Below are 12,462 nucleotides of genomic sequence, written 5' to 3'. Positions count from 1 at the left end.
TCACGCTAGGAGAAGAAGAGAGGCCACGGTCACTTGCTGAGCCTGCCAGCGGAGGAACAAGTGCCCGGGTCCCTCAGGAAGGAAACCCTCCCAGCTGGGCCGCCCAGGCTGAGGCGTCCCCTTACCGGTTCCCTTTGCTGCTGCGGCCTCCTGGGTGCCCCGGCTGCCTGAGCCAGGCAGGGCGGGGAAGAAGCTGTAGTGGCTCTGGGGACGAGCACTGAGAGCGGCTGTCGGCAGCTCCCAGAGCACGAGACCAGCACCAAGGCTATCCTTGCTCCTCGCTCCAAACCTCACGGACACGCTCGGCTGGAGTGCGGGCACAAGCCAGAGTGAGAGACTCTGTGCCCGGCTACAGGCAGCCAGGGCCAAGAGGTCACAATCCCCTGCTGCGTATGTCACTATCCCTCACGTAGGGGAGCGGTGCCAGTGACGTCACAACGGGCGAGCGTCATCTGCAGCACTCCAAGCCCAGCAATGGCATCCGGGTTTTCCGCAGTGCCTCTGTCCGTTCCGTTCCCTATATTGTGTCTGTTCGCTGTCAGAATTTTGCAGTTGTGTTCAAGGCTTTGACCGAGTCTTCCCACATCGCCCCAGCTGTGACAAATCTCCAGATCCATACAGCACTGGGGTGCCTTCAACAAAACCCCTGTCTTCCTCTGAGGCAACAGGACACGGGCCTAACTGGCTCTCCCCACAGGCCAACACTGCTGCCCTGCCCCCTCCGTGCATTGGTTCCTCCTACACCAAGTCAAAGACGGCCCGTGGCTCGCCCCTGGAGATTTTCTCCTGTTCTTCTCCCCTAGCTGGGGGCAGCAGGGCTGATCCCCTCTGCCCAGCACGCACCAGGCCTAATCCAGGCTCTGTCTCCTTTCTAGGACTGCAGCCAGGAGTGACACTGCCCATCCAGGGAGACTACTGAGGCAGTGAAGCTGGAGCACTTGTCCTGCAAGAAAGGCTTGCGTTGCCAGCACCAGTTCGGAGGCAGTTGACATGAACAGTTGGCATGCAATTGGGAGGATCAGGCTGGAGACAGAAAAATCACACCAGCGAGACATCAGAATCCATACGCGCAGCTGAGTGCACAACTGTTGCAAGCTTATGGACACACGGTCTAATCCAGAAAGAAAAATGTAGCAATGACGTCCTTCTTTGCAACAATGTCTAGGCACTGCCACATGAGAAATCAACCTTCACCATGTAGTTCATCACGAGAATCATTTAGTTCATCAAGAGATTTAGTTCTTCCAAGAGAATCTTTCAAAATCTGGGAGGACGGGTGGGAGGTTAACTAACTGGCTTGTTCTACCTAGTGCAAACTGCTGGAGAACTTCAAAGCTTGGTGTTTAGGGTACTGACTTCAAGCAATAATCTTTAAGGGAGTAGACTTTAAGCAATCAAGATCACTGCGAGATAGAGACATTCTGGTGGGTCATTTATGTTGACCCTACCCATTAACCTTCATATAAGCAAAGAACATCCACAGATTTTGCTGAACGTATGATGCTCTTAGAAAAGAAAATAGGCCACACCAGTGAAGTTCCACTTCTGGTGGTTAAACTTGGTAATGAGGCAGTGAGAATGCCAGAAAAGTTTCTGCATCCTGATGAGAGAAAACGTGGCACTGCAGTCAACAGCTCCGCTGCTGCAAGTTCTCACTCTGTAGAAAGAAAGACAACCCCATTCCCGTTCGCAGGAAGGAGGACAGAAGATACATTTTCTTTCTATTATTATTACTAACACTTCATTTTATTAAGAAGGGGGGCACATGTTTTGGAAAGCTAAGGGATTTCTGATTGGAAGATGTTCTGCTTCTTTAAGCTCATGGTGGTATTGCTTGCTTTCCCCTGGTGATGCATCTAATTGCACCAAAGTAATTTTGTTTGGAAATTCTCTCTTCCAGAGAAACTTAGATCGTGATATTTTGATTGGTCACACAGCTTGGTTTTAAACATTTAGATTTTCTGTGACAGGATCAGAGAAATATAGATTACTTAGTTTATTTACCTTTGTCCTACACAAAAGCAAAATCATACCAGAAATCTCAAGAGGTTCAAAAAAGGAGAAGACCGCCATCACCGTGGTAAGAGAATGGTTTAGAAAACTGATAGGAATGGGAACAAAGACACAATTTTCTCCTTAGAAATAAATTTGTGGATAAAGTTTGCTGTCTCCAAAGGCCTGGATATCTGTGTCATAGTCCTGTGCTTTTGTACGCTTCCTAAAAGTCTTCAGGGATTTAGCTACCTGTCCTGAGTCCGTGCCTCCAACTGGCCATACAGAGGCACCAGAGAAACAATGTCGACCTCAGCGTTTGGACAAAGGCTGCCTCTGAGACTGTTTTACTCCAAAAACATGCCGTAGCAGACATGCAGACACACGGTGGGCCTCTCTGTGAAGTTCTAATGGAACCGAAGGCTCACATGGCATTTATTATGATTGTGTGGTACGTGTGTTTTTTGCAGGGTGAAGCTGAATGGGATTTCCAAGACCTTTCCTACGCACATTTAGCACCACCTACCGCCCCCTGCCCCATTGCAAATGGAATAGTGCATTGCCTTCTTGAGGAGTTGTATGCTGATGCAAGCCGTAGCGTAGGCTGATGAATTTCATGGCTGTAAATGTTAACCAGCCATTTATTAAGCCGCCTCAGACCCATTACTGGCTGTACAACACAACTTGCGAGTGCGGCATTAGCACAGAATGTATATGCAAGCAGAGATTGACAAAGTTCCCCCCAAAAATTAGCTGACTGAAAAAGCAGTTCGTTAAGAAGCATTTCTTAAAGCAAACCTCTAAAATACCAGTTCTCACAGAATTCTGATTTTCCCTACAGCGCTTGCTCATGAGCAGGTATTACTGCAACCAAGCAACGTGTCTTGTGGTCCGAAGCCCCTGTTTTTTCCTCAGAGTTCAGTAGGTGTTCTGAGTTCTCCTTACAGAAATAGTCGCCATCAGCTCCACAGAACAGATACACCTCTGCTCCTTGTTGATGTCACCACTGCTGAAACGTACCACCCACCGCCTCACTGTGCTCACATCCACTTTGTGGTCTCCGCAAACATGCAGCAAATGTCGATGAATGTCAGCGGATGCCATTGTTTCCACACGGAAGAATTCAGTGACACGCCTTTGTTTCATCTGCATCAGATGCCATTCTGTCAGACTGCCCCTCAGGTTGCGTTGTAAGCCGTTGTGCTCAGCTCCTGGGACTGTATGCTGTGCAGTGCTGGTGGACGTAACTTCCCCAGGACACGTAAGGTGCCCTTATTGTGCTGTTGGACTGCTTCTTGGTTCTATTCTGTATTCTTTCCCAGCTCTTATGGTAGTACATCTTCCGTAACCAGAAGCAGACCAGAGTGCTGTTTAGTCTTGTAGCTTACGTTTTCAGCCTGTGCATGTATTTTTGAGGTCTTTGGTATTATTGCACATTGAAGCTACGTGTATCGCAACAAAAAACGGCTGGTATTGACTTCCAGTTTGCACTAAAAATTTGCACAAGAGGGTAACAACCCTAATAGCCCACCAAAGCTCCTGCAAAGCTAACATTAGGTTTCTTACTAACAATGGCAGTACTGTTTTACGGGGACAGCAGGCAACAGTCACAGGCTGTATACCTGCTTGTGGTGACAACAAGAATTTTTTTTTTCCTGCAGATATTTTTTGTTACAGCAGAGCATCTGAACTTCAGACTCACAGAATCACAGAATGGCCGAGGTTAGAAGGGACCTCAAGGACCACTCAAGAATCTCCAACCCCCTGCAACAGGCAGAGCCACCAAGCTCCCCATTTAATACCAGACCGGGCTGCCCAAGGCCCCATCCAACCTGGCCTTGAACACCTCCAGGCATCCACAACTTCTCTGGACAGCCTGTTTCAGCACCTCACCACTCTCATAGTAAAGAACTTCCCCCTGATGGGAAAAATGAGAATGAGTGAGAATAAATGAGAATAAACAGTGAAACTGGCTGATATTGGATCACTGGACTAGGGGGAGCGGGGAAGAGACAAAGTGTTCCATCCCTTGGATCATGTTTGCAGCCCTCCCCTGGACACGCTCCAACAGGTCCGTGTCTCTCCTGTACTGAGAACTCCACACCTGGATGCAATACTCCAGGTCAGGTCTCACCAGCAGGAGGGCAGGAGCACTTCCCTCTCCCAGCTGACCACACTTCTTTTGATGCAGCCCAGGATACGGTTGGCTTTCTGCACATTGCTGGCTCATGTCCAGGCATCTATCGATAGCCCCAGGTCCTTTTTAGCAGGGCTGTGCTCTATTCTTTCAACGCCCAGCTTGTACTGATAGTGGGGGCTGCCCACTTTGACCCCGGTGCAAGACCTTGCATTGGGATCTGTTGAACCTCGTGAGGTTCACCTGGGCCCACTGTCTAGGTCCCTCGGGATGGCACTTTGTCAAAGCACTTCTCAGGGTACGTATCCCTTCTGCAATGCAGCAGGGAACTGCCATCTAATAAGAATATGGAGGAGCTGCCGTGAATACAATGAAGGTGACATTGTATTTCAGGTACAAGTCCCTGAAAGTTCATAGCTCTGTCTTTCTTCTCAGGTCCCTCACGGACAGAAGCTGCCTGCTCCATTTGCTCCGAGCCAGCATCTGTGAGCTAGAAGAGACAGGAAACAGTGCATATTCAGGGATTTGTAACAGCTTCTATACTGGTGAAGCCCTACAGATATGTCAGAGCTCATCCTCGGCCCCTGTCAGATATATGGTGGGCTCCTTAAGAAGGATGATCTCCACGTGCAGAATTAGAACCAGACTTTTTGGCCCTAATTTAGTAGGCGAAATTGAGGAAAGAAGAAAAAGTACTCCAATTAGATATTTGAATGTTAATTTACCCGGGGCGACAGCCAGCAAACACACTGGTGGCTATCAGCAATGAGATGGTAATGATCAATGGTAATCCTGGCCCTCCAGCTTCGATAGAAATAATTTTGAACAAGAAAAAAAGAACATGCTCAAAGTTTACATTTTTTTAACTCTTCCAGAGGAAGTGGCCCTTTCATGATTCTACAAATCTACAACTCAAAGAAAGAAAAGACAGCTATTTGATCATTTCATTGTAAGGAAGTTATTCCATGAAAGGAGTACTACATTCTTCGTTAATGTTTCAGTTGGATGTATTACATTAGGATTTGCAGACCTTCCACCATCGCTGGTAGCGGAGGACCGAGAAAATTATGAAGAAGTGCATAGGGGAAGAATTTCTTATCTGAAAGAGTGCTGAGGCGCTAGAACAGGCTGCGCGGGGAAGTGATGGAATCACTGTCCCTGAAGGAGATCGAGCAGCACGTAGATGTGGTGCTTAGAGACGAGGTTCAGTGGGCGCGGTGAGGATGAGCTGACAGTTGGGTTTGGTTAGCTTTGAGTTCTTCTCCAGCCTTAATTTTGCATGGTTCTGTGAAGCCGATTGAGTGGCCCTCGCCTCAGCAGGTATGCAGGGCCAGGCCCCGTGGCTGTTGAGTCACGAAGGGAAAGAGGTCCTGCAAGACTGGAAGGCAAGGAGCCATGCTTGACAAGTTCTCCCTTGAAAAAGTGGGAGAAAGCTGCAGGTGGGACCTCATGGACGCTGTTCCATACTGCAGGAGGGCTCTGGGCCAGAGGCAGGAGTTTCTGCTGGGGCAGCAGCTGGGCCAGGGGCAGCTGTGGGGCTGCCCTCCTGCCCTGGGACAGCGATGTGTTAGAGCCAGTAATTCGCCATTTTTGATCGCAGTTATCATTCTGCTTGTATCTTGCAGGCGTACTGCTTAATAAGAGCAGTGCCCTTGCATTTCTGCCATTTTGCCTAATCAAGGCGCTTGCTCATACTTACTTCCAGGCGTATTGCTTCTCTGTGCTAAATGTCCCTCCTGACCACAAGACCTCTATCACAAAAGCAACGTCCTCGAAACAGGGCCATGATTCCAGCACAGTAACCAACCAGTAGAAGCTAGGTGGACACTAGGCGTCCTCACGCCTAGTGAGGGGAACTGTTAAGTCGTGGCTTGCACTGGTGGTTGAGCACCTGGTGGAAGGGTGAGGCTGGCCTAGGGAGCGCAGGCAAGGTGTTGGCACTTGTGCTCCCTGTGCGACCGGAAGGGATGGACCCACTGTGGGCTCACGGAAGGGCCAGCCACTGTAGGGAGACGTCATGGTTTGGTGATTTTTTGTTGCCAGTGTTCCACATCAGAACATCACGTGGACCAGTGGGAGTTAAAGAGTTAATGTTCTGGTCCCGCTGACCGTCCCTTATGGGCATTGGGAGTATCCTGATGGGAGGGGAGGGGAGGGGAGGGGAGGGGAGGGGAGGGGAGGGGAGGGGAGGGGAGGGGAGGGGAGGGGAGGGGAGGGGAGGGGAGAGGAGAGGAGAGGAGAGGAGAGGAGAGGAGAGGAGAGGAGAGGAGAGGAGAGGAGAGGAGAGGAGAGGAGAGGAGAGGAGAGGAGAGGAGAGGAGAGGAGAGGAGAGGAGAGGAGAGGAGAGGAGAGGAGAGGAGAGGAGAGGAGAGGAGAGGAGAGGAGAGGAGAGGAGAGGAGAGGAGAGGAGAGGAGAGGAGAGGAGGGGTAGGGCAGCATCCCCAGAGGACCGACCTGGAGGGAAGAGGAAGTGAGGTGGAGTCCAGACAGGACCCGAGCGTCTGCCTCTCCTTCCGGCCCCGGCTCAGCCGTCTCAGCTCCCGCGGAGAAAAGCACGTGCTTCTCTTGCACTTCCGTGGTTTGACTCGTACTTCGGGTACTCTTGTCTCTCTCGTTTGGTTTGATTTGGCCGATTTTGTAAGTTGCCGTTCCTCCTCAGATTACTGCCGTTGTGTTTTCTCTTCGGTACAACTATCTGCTAGCTCTCTGCCCTTCCCCCCCTCTCCGGCCTGTCACGGGCCCCCCTGTCACGGACTTCTGTCTAGGGATAACCCCTTATATCTAGGGATAGACAGGAGAGCGTGTTTGGAGCCATGAGTGCGGCGTGGCCAGAGAGCCCCTTCACCACTTGAGCGAGTGCCATTCCTCCCTCTGCATGTGACTGTGGGCCTACTTGCAAATACTTTGCTGGGTATTGCCAAGAACCTGTCACAAGCAATTTAGCTTCTTCACGAGCAGAGCACCTCAGAAAACCTGCGCCCAAGCGAGCTCAAAGTGAGGAGGGGGACACCTTCCCAAACAACCATCAAAGACCCCAAAACCTCTGCGCAGGCGCAGGAGGCTCAGTTATGCCTGTGTAACCTTGTAAGCACGTTGTGTATCAATGGGAGCAGTGTGGAGTGAAACCTTTGGGACTGCAAGTAGAAGACAGTGCAGGGAGACGGGTGTGTTTGATGGGTGGAGATGAGCCACCTTGTGCCCTGCGTAGAAATAAAGCAGTGCCTGCTCTCTCAACGGATGCCCTTGCAGTGTGTTAAGGGAGGTTCTAAAGAAACGGTAACAGCAGCGTGGGAGGCCTCCAGGCCCAGCAGAGGTCAGACCTCCCCCGTGCACAGCGCTGACAAAGGCACTGGTAGCAACACGGAGACTTTTCTGTACTTTTATTGCAGAGTCAGCTCTTTGAAAGGGTAGATAACAGCAGGACAAGGGGAAAAGGTTTGAAGTTGAAGGAGGGAAGATTTAGGTGGGATGTCAGGGGGAAGTTCTTTACAGGGAGAGTGGTGAGGCTGCCCAGAGAAGTTGCGGATGCCCCGTCCCTGGAGGTGTTCAAAGCCAGGTTGGAGGGGCCTCGGGCAGCCTGGTCTGGTGTTCCGTGTGGAGGTTGGTGGCCCTGCCTGTGGCGGGGGGGTTGGAGATCGCCGATCTCTGAGGTCCCTTCCAACCCGGGCCATGCTGTGATTCTGTGGTCTGACACAGTCCGAGCCCCTGAGGGCTGGTTGTGCCCCAGCTGCAGGCCCGGCCCTGTTCTCGCTAGCTGCTGGGCCGGTGTCCTAGTGCTGCCGGCGGGGTGGCCTCTTGGCAGGAGGTGCGGAGGCCCCAGAGTCTTGGGCCCTCCTCTTTGGGGCTCGCCGAGGCGCCCTGCGTGAGCGCTCCCTGGCCCTGTTGGTGCTGGAGGGACCCGGCACTGCCTCCCCCGGCTCCTCCTGGGCTGTTTGTTGGCCGGTCCTGGATGGAGCCGGGAGGGATGGAGGCTGGCTGGGCCCCTCACTGAGGGCAGCGGTCGAGGGCACAGGATGCTCCTCCTCCACGTTGTCTTCCCCAGTGCTGCTGGAGGGCTGTGGGATCTGTGCCTGGGAGGCAGCTGCACCACGGGCAGCTGCGCGGCTGCCCTCCTGTCCCGTGGCAGCACGGGAGGCCTCCGGGCCAGGCACACGTTGCACCAGCCCATTGCATGCATATGCAGCTTGCAGGACGAGCCGTTGCACAAAGCTGGCGGTCTGGCTTCGCAGGGAGCCGAACAGCCACAAAGTCAGCGCTCCCCCGTTCAGACCAAATAAGCACAGGCCAGAGATGACACGGCGCTGTGCTGCAGCGGCTGCCCTGTGGTCAGCCCCAAAGAGCTGCCCCAGCTCCTGGCGCAGCCAGGGCAGCAGGGGCCGGAGCACAGCTGGAGGCTGGCGGGAAATGGGCACCGCTGGTGGCTCTTGTGCTGGTGCTGCCTGGCGGGGTGCTGTTCTGGCCCTCTCCTGCTGTCCGACGACAACCTCTTGAAAGCTGTCGTCTGCGCGCACCGAGTGCAGGATGGACTCCACCCTGCGTTTGCAGAGGGGGCACGTGGGCCTGCTCTCAGCCCACCGCCGGATGCAGCCAAAGCAGAACTGGTGCAGGCACGGCATCGTGTAGCTGGCGTCATCCATGCTGTCCAGGCAAATGGGGCAGCGACGGTCCAGCTCGGTGGCCATGCTGTCCAGCTGCTGGGTGGACAGGAGAGCTAAGGGGATGAGGGGCTGCTCCTCACCCCGCTGCTGCAGCAGCAGGGGTCACGCTAGGAGAAGAAGAGAGGCCACGGTCACTTGCTGAGCCTGCCAGCGGAGGAACAAGTGCCCGGGTCCCTCAGGAAGGAAACCCTCCCAGCTGGGCCGCCCAGGCTGAGGCGTCCCCTTACCGGTTCCCTTTGCTGCTGCGGCCTCCTGGGTGCCCCGGCTGCCTGAGCCAGGCAGGGCGGGGAAGAAGCTGTAGTGGCTCTGGGGACGAGCACTGAGAGCGGCTGTCGGCAGCTCCCAGAGCACGAGACCAGCACCAAGGCTATCCTTGCTCCTCGCTCCAAACCTCACGGACACGCTCGGCTGGAGTGCGGGCACAAGCCAGAGTGAGAGACTCTGTGCCTGGCTACAGGCAGCCAGGGCCAAGAGGTCACAATCCCCTGCTGCGTATGTCACTATCCCTCACGTAGGGGAGCGGTGCCAGTGACGTCACAACGGGCGAGCGTCATCTGCAGCACTCCAAGCCCAGCAATGGCATCCGGGTTTTCCGCAGTGCCTCTGTCCGTTCCGTTCCCTATATTGTGTCTGTTCGCTGTCAGAATTTTGCAGTTGTGTTCAAGGCTTTGACCGAGTCTTCCCACATCGCCCCAGCTGTGACAAATCTCCAGATCCATACAGCACTGGGGTGCCTTCAACAAAACCCCTGTCTTCCTCTGAGGCAACAGGACACGGGCCTAACTGGCTCTCCCCACAGGCCAACACTGCTGCCCTGCCCCCTCCGTGCATTGGTTCCTCCTACACCAAGTCAAAGACGGCCCGTGGCTCGCCCCTGGAGATTTTCTCCTGTTCTTCTCCCCTAGCTGGGGGCAGCAGGGCTGATCCCCTCTGCCCAGCACGCACCAGGCCTAATCCAGGCTCTGTCTCCTTTCTAGGACTGCAGCCAGGAGTGACACTGCCCATCCAGGGAGACTACTGAGGCAGTGAAGCTGGAGCACTTGTCCTGCAAGAAAGGCTTGCGTTGCCAGCACCAGTTCGGAGGCAGTTGACATGAACAGTTGGCATGCAATTGGGAGGATCAGGCTGGAGACAGAAAAATCACACCAGCGAGACATCAGAATCCATACGCGCAGCTGAGTGCACAACTGTTGCAAGCTTATGGACACACGGTCTAATCCAGAAAGAAAAATGTAGCAATGACGTCCTTCTTTGCAACAATGTCTAGGCACTGCCACATGAGAAATCAACCTTCACCATGTAGTTCATCACGAGAATCATTTAGTTCATCAAGAGATTTAGTTCTTCCAAGAGAATCTTTCAAAATCTGGGAGGACGGGTGGGAGGTTAACTAACTGGCTTGTTCTACCTAGTGCAAACTGCTGGAGAACTTCAAAGCTTGGTGTTTAGGGTACTGACTTCAAGCAATAATCTTTAAGGGAGTAGACTTTAAGCAATCAAGATCACTGCGAGATAGAGACATTCTGGTGGGTCATTTATGTTGACCCTACCCATTAACCTTCATATAAGCAAAGAACATCCACAGATTTTGCTGAACGTATGATGCTCTTAGAAAAGAAAATAGGCCACACCAGTGAAGTTCCACTTCTGGTGGTTAAACTTGGTAATGAGGCAGTGAGAATGCCAGAAAAGTTTCTGCATCCTGATGAGAGAAAACGTGGCACTGCAGTCAACAGCTCCGCTGCTGCAAGTTCTCACTCTGTAGAAAGAAAGACAACCCCATTCCCGTTCGCAGGAAGGAGGACAGAAGATACATTTTCTTTCTATTATTATTACTAACACTTCATTTTATTAAGAAGGGGGGCACATGTTTTGGAAAGCTAAGGGATTTCTGATTGGAAGATGTTCTGCTTCTTTAAGCTCATGGTGGTATTGCTTGCTTTCCCCTGGTGATGCATCTAATTGCACCAAAGTAATTTTGTTTGGAAATTCTCTCTTCCAGAGAAACTTAGATCGTGATATTTTGATTGGTCACACAGCTTGGTTTTAAACATTTAGATTTTCTGTGACAGGATCAGAGAAATATAGATTACTTAGTTTATTTACCTTTGTCCTACACAAAAGCAAAATCATACCAGAAATCTCAAGAGGTTCAAAAAAGGAGAAGACCGCCATCACCGTGGTAAGAGAATGGTTTAGAAAACTGATAGGAATGGGAACAAAGACACAATTTTCTCCTTAGAAATAAATTTGTGGATAAAGTTTGCTGTCTCCAAAGGCCTGGATATCTGTGTCATAGTCCTGTGCTTTTGTACGCTTCCTAAAAGTCTTCAGGGATTTAGCTACCTGTCCTGAGTCCGTGCCTCCAACTGGCCATACAGAGGCACCAGAGAAACAATGTCGACCTCAGCGTTTGGACAAAGGCTGCCTCTGAGACTGTTTTACTCCAAAAACATGCCGTAGCAGACATGCAGACACACGGTGGGCCTCTCTGTGAAGTTCTAATGGAACCGAAGGCTCACATGGCATTTATTATGATTGTGTGGTACGTGTGTTTTTTGCAGGGTGAAGCTGAATGGGATTTCCAAGACCTTTCCTACGCACATTTAGCACCACCTACCGCCCCCTGCCCCATTGCAAATGGAATAGTGCATTGCCTTCTTGAGGAGTTGTATGCTGATGCAAGCCGTAGCGTAGGCTGATGAATTTCATGGCTGTAAATGTTAACCAGCCATTTATTAAGCCGCCTCAGACCCATTACTGGCTGTACAACACAACTTGCGAGTGCGGCATTAGCACAGAATGTATATGCAAGCAGAGATTGACAAAGTTCCCCCCAAAAATTAGCTGACTGAAAAAGCAGTTCGTTAAGAAGCATTTCTTAAAGCAAACCTCTAAAATACCAGTTCTCACAGAATTCTGATTTTCCCTACAGCGCTTGCTCATGAGCAGGTATTACTGCAACCAAGCAACGTGTCTTGTGGTCCGAAGCCCCTGTTTTTTCCTCAGAGTTCAGTAGGTGTTCTGAGTTCTCCTTACAGAAATAGTCGCCATCAGCTCCACAGAACAGATACACCTCTGCTCCTTGTTGATGTCACCACTGCTGAAACGTACCACCCACCGCCTCACTGTGCTCACATCCACTTTGTGGTCTCCGCAAACATGCAGCAAATGTCGATGAATGTCAGCGGATGCCATTGTTTCCACACGGAAGAATTCAGTGACACGCCTTTGTTTCATCTGCATCAGATGCCATTCTGTCAGACTGCCCCTCAGGTTGCGTTGTAAGCCGTTGTGCTCAGCTCCTGGGACTGTATGCTGTGCAGTGCTGGTGGACGTAACTTCCCCAGGACACGTAAGGTGCCCTTATTGTGCTGTTGGACTGCTTCTTGGTTCTATTCTGTATTCTTTCCCAGCTCTTATGGTAGTACATCTTCCGTAACCAGAAGCAGACCAGAGTGCTGTTTAGTCTTGTAGCTTACGTTTTCAGCCTGTGCATGTATTTTTGAGGTCTTTGGTATTATTGCACATTGAAGCTACGTGTATCGCAACAAAAAACGGCTGGTATTGACTTCCAGTTTGCACTAAAAATTTGCACAAGAGGGTAACAACCCTAATAGCCCACCAAAGCTCCTGCAAAGCTAACATTAGGTTTCTTACTAACAATGGCAGTAC

The 12,462-nt window shown here is 51.6% G+C and overlaps 1 protein-coding gene across 1 annotated transcript; it reads right to left on the bottom strand.

The window, feature by feature from the left end:
* Nucleotides 1-6,920: 6,920 nt before the first annotated feature.
* On the bottom strand, nt 6,921-8,921 carry LOC149912725 (uncharacterized). The gene has a single exon (XM_090131993.1). The coding sequence runs from the start codon at nt 8,809-8,811 to the stop codon at nt 7,900-7,902; it is 912 nt and encodes a 303-aa protein (XP_089988119.1). The 5' UTR covers nt 8,812-8,921; the 3' UTR covers nt 6,921-7,899.
* Between the last annotated feature and the right edge of the window lie 3,541 nt (nt 8,922-12,462).

This window comes from Phasianus colchicus, chromosome Z (assembly GCF_987193195.1).
Source record: "Phasianus colchicus chromosome Z, bPhaCol1.hap1.1, whole genome shotgun sequence".
Classification (NCBI taxonomy): Eukaryota; Metazoa; Chordata; class Aves; order Galliformes; family Phasianidae; genus Phasianus; species Phasianus colchicus.
Note: the sequence above shows the minus strand (reverse complement) of the source record. Positions and strands in the feature narration are given on the sequence as shown.

What these genes read in the sequence shown, in the direction of transcription:
- LOC149912725 (XM_090131993.1), bottom strand. Translation starts at nt 8,811, where the DNA reads ATGGCCACCGAGCTGGACCGTCGCTGCCCCATTTGCCTGGACAGCATG.